At 56.5% G+C, this 5152-nt stretch overlaps 1 protein-coding gene across 1 annotated transcript in view; it reads left to right on the plus strand.

Annotated features, from left to right (window-relative positions):
* The window catches only part of LOC104079038 (aryl hydrocarbon receptor-like), a gene marked incomplete at both ends in the record, with an annotated part of 5741 nt that extends 1144 nt beyond the window's left edge, over nucleotides 1-4597 (plus strand). The window contains 6 exon segments of the mRNA XM_009580918.1: nucleotides 1-43; nucleotides 326-456; nucleotides 1282-1484; nucleotides 1610-1719; nucleotides 2060-2201; nucleotides 2980-4597. The exon segment at nucleotides 1-43 is cut by the window's left edge and continues 27 nt beyond it. Of these exon segments, the coding sequence (XP_009579213.1) occupies nucleotides 1-43; nucleotides 326-456; nucleotides 1282-1484; nucleotides 1610-1719; nucleotides 2060-2201; nucleotides 2980-4597 (2247 nt within the window).
* Between the last annotated feature and the right edge of the window lie 555 nt (nucleotides 4598-5152).

A 5152-nucleotide genomic window follows, 5' to 3' on the forward strand; every position in this document is an offset into this window, starting at 1 on the left:
CTCAACCCACCCCATGCTTCCGAGGGTGAGCCTTTTGCAGAAGGTAAACGCAGGCTGGGAGCCAGGCATCCTGGTTGGCACGAGGTCTGCAGCTCCCCACGCATGCCAGGGAGCCCAGCTCCCTGCCATCGCTTGCATGGGACTTGCGTCCTTGTGGCTCAAGCCATGGCTTCGTCCAAACATTGTGGCTTTCCCTGAGTTTCTGTTGCTGTGCTCTGCAAACTGCCACAGTCCCCGATGCTGGGCACCTCCAGCCCTTTCTTGGGACCTCCAACCCTTGCTGGGCATCCTTGCTTGCTCCTTTCCCAGTCCCTCTCTCCTACAGGGGGGAAGAGTCTCAGCTCTTCTGCTGTCGCCTACAAACCGGATCAGCTGCCCCCAGAAAACTCCTCCTTTCTGGAAAGGAGCTTCGTGTGCCGCTTTCGCTGCCTCCTGGATAATTCGTCCGGCTTCCTGGTGAGCACAGACCTACTCTGCGACCTCCACAGCAGAAGGGGTGCAGGCTTACCCCGAGGGGTCCATGCCACTGCTGGAGCATAAAAGTTGGCCTTGAAAGACCCAGCGCTCCTTTCTGCCATGTGCAGCAGCTGCCTGTCTCAACAAGGAGATATTTCTGCTGTTTTTCATAGGTTTGGTCTGTACCTACCACCTCTCTGTATGGGTTTTGTTCCTCTCTTGTCAGAGAAGCTGAATCTTGAACAAAAGTGCTTTTCCTCCACACATTTTGCCAGGTTTTTGTGTTAAAGGTGTCTCTGAAGACCAAGTAGGTGGTGTTCATCCCTCCTCTTCTCTGCTGCAAGATAATGGGGTGCTTACCTTCATAACCACAGGTGTAACAGTGCTGTTTCTCTCTCTTTCATCCTGCTTCAGTTTGGAAACTCAATATGAAGAAAAAGTCCTGGTTGTCTGTTGTTTAGCAGCAACACTATGATCCCTGACAGGGCTGTGATATAGCTGAGTTAAAATGCAAAGCAGCCTATGCATTGTGTGATGCCCTGATGCAATTGCAGCATGTGCTCAGTCCTGCAGCAGTGGTGCCTACAAGACCCGGGCCGGCAGTGAGTGGCTGCAGGGGGAGAAGGCAGTGGGCTGCTGCTGCGGGGAGGTCAGCGTAGCATCACTTTGATCCTCCATCTTATTTTAGTAGGGAGCACTGGAATCACCAGGGATTATTTGCATCAACTCTGCAGCGAGATGGCTTGCTTTCCGTGCAGCTCTCCTCCCTCTCTTCTCTCTCCACCCAGTTTTCTGTGTGACACTGAGCTTTTCTTCTCTTCCCAGGCTTTAAACCTTCAAGGCAGGCTGAAATTCCTTCACGGGCAGAACAAAAGGTCTGAAGACGGGTCTGTACTGCCACCCCAGCTTGCTCTCTTCGCTATCTCCACCCCCTTGCAGCCCCCGTCCATCCTGCAGATCCGAACCAAGAACATGATCTTCAGAACGAAGCACAAGCTGGACTTCACCCCCTTGGCTTGCGATGCCAAGTAAGCAGCAGAGCTGATTTGAGGGGCAGTGCTGTGGGTTTCCAGCATGCCGGTCCATACCCTGCCTGGGTGATGTCCCAGCCCAGCTCTGCTTCTGAGCTGGGTGCGTTCTCGGTCTCCCGCAGGGGGAAGATCGTTTTAGGCTACACCGAAGCGGAGCTGCGGATGTGCGGCACCGGCTACCAGTTCGTCCATGCTGCCGACATGCTTTACTGTGCCGAGAACCACGTCAGGAGTAAGAGTCCCTTCCCTAGTCCCTCGTGCCCACCTCTGAGGGACCTGGGGGTAGGCACAGCTATGGGCAGCTCCGTTGGCTGCCGTGTCAAGCCCGGCAGCTCTTTCCCCGTAGGGTGCTTTGCTTTATGCCTTGCCGTGATGCTCTTGTCACTGCAGGGAATTTGGGGTGGTGTGTAGTGAAGGGTATTTAGCTGGCATGGTGTCCCCTGTGTGTGCCAGCCATGCTACTGCTGTGACCCCACCTGCTTATCCCGGCTGGAAACGGCAGCGTCGCTGGAGGCAGCCCTGTCTCCGGCGACGTGCTGACAGCTCTCGGCACGTGTGCTTCCTCCTGGCAGTGATGAAGACGGGTGAGAGCGGCCTGACGGTCTTCCGCCTGCTGACGAAGGAGAACCGCTGGAAGTGGGTGCAGGCCAACGCGCAGCTCGTCTACAAGAACGGCAAGCCTGAGTACATCATTGTCACGCAGAGACCCCTCGTGTAAGTGCCATCTGGGTCAGCCCAGGCTGGGGTGGGGACAGGCTGGCTTTTTCTGTCGGTGTGGGCTCTGGGATGCCCCAAGCAGGGCAGGATGTTCGATTCCTCATTGCTTCTTGTGCCTTTTAAAGGAGCAGCCATAGGATACTGTGCTTTGCTGTTCAGTCACATCCCACTCTGCAAGGCCACCCCGCAGGTGCAGGAGAGCGCTGAGCAGTGCCCTGCACCTCACATCCCTGCCCCAGCGTCCTGGGCACTGGTCCAGTCTTAGCCCAGGGAGGCTGGTGGCTGCCCTCCAGCAGCTGTAGGGCAGGTGTGTGCAGGAACAGCGAGGACCTCAAATGTGGCTGCTGTATGGCAGCAGCCCAACATCCCTGTCCTAAGGGGTGGCTGCAGCAGAGATGAGCAGGGCAAAGGTGTGACTTCTGTCTGGCAGAGCTCTGTTACCCTTTGCGTTTTAAGTATCCTCTTGGTTATGTTACAGATGTGTGGTTTTATGTGTGTGTATATGTATTATATGTATAATATTATATGTGTATTTGTGTGTATTTGTATGTAAATGTGTATGTGTGTGGTTCTGCTTATATTATATGTGTGTTTGTGTGTATTTGTATGTAAATGCATATGTAAATGTGTATGTGTGTGGTTCTGCTGGGTACATGGATGCTGGTCGTAGCAAAGGGGCTTTGGCTTGCAGGAATCACAATTATCCATTGCAGAAGCAATTCACAGCGTGTGTTTGTGCATATACAAGCCCCAGTCTCCTCTTCCTGCCCTGCAGAGATGAAGAAGGAGGAGAGCACCTTCGGAAACGGTCCATGCATCTTCCCTTTACCTTTGCTACAGGAGAGGCGCTCTTATACCAAAGTGCTTACCCTCTCCCAGGCTTCCCTGACCCGTTCCAGAGCAAAGGGAAAACCAGCAAGTCCAAGAAGACCTCCCACAGCCAGGGAGGGTGCTCCCAGAAGGATGGCATTGACCCCAGTTCCCTGCTGGGCGCCGTGATGCGACAGGACAAGGCGGTGTACGTCTCCCATCCAGCTCCCGCACCTAACCACTCCAGCAGCAGTTTCATGGACCACCTCGAGGACGTGTCCTTGCTGGATGCAGGAGGAGATGCCTGGAGTGTGGGCGCTGCTCCAGGTTCTTCAAGCGGGGACAGCCTCAAAGAGGAGCTGGTGGATTCGCAGCAGGAGGACCCTCTCTTGGCCACCCTGGACTCACTCTCAATTAAGTGTGACGAGAGCTGTTCCAACAACGAGCTGTTCAGTGCGCTGGAGGGTCTGGGGTTGAATGCCGAAGACCTGGAGCTCCTGCTACTGGATGAGAAAATGGTGATGGTCAATATGGACCCTGACCGCACCCCATCCCTGAACAACTGCCCCACCAGCAACGAGATTCTCTCCTACATCCACACCACTCTGGTGAACAAGCACGAGGGAGGACAAGAGGTCTGTCCCCTGCCAGGCACGTCCCCGAGCCCACGTGGAGGCACCGCTACGTACCAGGCCCACGTGGAGGACAAGGACTTGCAGTACCTGCCCCAGCACGTGGTGCAGCCCAGCATCGCCCCAGGCCAGCACCCTGCTCCGCTGTGGGAACAGCCCCTCCACGCCGTGCCAGGGCAGCTGCCCCCACTGCTGCCGGAGCCGGCTGAGGAGGAGGAGGAAGAGCCGTCTGATGGCTCAAAGTGGAGGCCAGCTGGGGAGGAGGGTCTGCTCCGCTTCCTCCAGCCAGCACGGGGCACCCCATGGGACAAGGCGCCCGGCTCATCCCTGGCAACCCCCTGCCCTGAGGAGCCACCCAGGGCTCGGCAACTGGAGGGTGACTTCCTGGCCATGCATCCCACCCAAGAGGGTGCTCGCCAGTCCTTCTGCCTGCCCAGCCAGTTCCAGGGCCGCGTGGGACCACCCAGCCAGCCGAAACACCGTCACTTGCCGATGAATGGGTTGTGCAGCCACAGCCCTGACTCCGCTCCACACCTCCTTCCCAGCAGCAGCCCCAGCCCCTGGCAGGACTATGTTTGCCCGCTCCTGGGGTCCCCAGCTCAGCCTGGTTTTTACAGCATCAGCCAAGACTTGATCTCCCAGCGCCAGGGATGCTTGAGTCCAGGGCCTGGCGTGCCAGCGTTACGCTTTAACCTGAACGGATTATGCAGCATGGAAACTGTGGGCAGTGGGGGGTCCCAGGAAGAGATGGCTCCATACTCCAGGTTTTTCCACCCCTCCTCATACCAGCTTATTCCCAAGAAGCAGCCAAGCCCTGTTCCCTCCATGCCCCAGCACCCTTTTCCGAGCTCGTCTGCAGAGTGCTTCAGAAGCCTCGGCAGCCCCTTGGAGACTCCCGTGAACTCCTATGGGACATACGCCTCTGCGCTGAGCCAGGAGAGCAGGCACAGGGTAAGGAATTCTCTCCACTCTCGTGCTCAGTTTTTTCTGTGCTGGAATTTCCTGGGGGTCTCAGCACAGGGAGGCATGTGCTGCCTGGTCAGCAGACAGGAATCACCTTGCTCTAGCTGGTGCATGGCCAGAAAGGAAGATGTTAGGGGCTTTTCTTCACACCAAGAGTTGAAGAGCAGAAGAGCAGTGTGTGGGTTCTTCCCTTTAGAAGGTGGCTGTCTCTGGGTCTGATTTCCATATGGTTTGTTTAATTGCCGTTTCTGTACAGGGAGTAATTCCAGCCACTCACTGGTAAGCTTGGAAGGGTGGCACAAAGCACGTGTCAAATGAAGGTCTGCTGTATGTGTGTCTTTCCCCTGTGGAAGTGTCCCCTGGCCTGTACACAATCCCTATTGAGAGCCCATCGGGCTGCTGCTAGCCCTCCAGCATCACAAGGCGAGGTCTGCAGCATTGGATCCGAGCATCACGGTGCCCTTCAGGGCTGTCCTCACAAGTGACTCCCCTGGGATTGGGGCCCACAGCCCAAACTGGGGCTGCTTGGGGAGGGCATAGGGA

The sequence above is a fragment of the Fulmarus glacialis genome, unplaced genomic scaffold (assembly GCF_000690835.1).
Source record: "Fulmarus glacialis isolate BGI_N327 unplaced genomic scaffold, ASM69083v1 scaffold297, whole genome shotgun sequence".
NCBI lineage: Eukaryota > Metazoa > Chordata > Aves > Procellariiformes > Procellariidae > Fulmarus > Fulmarus glacialis.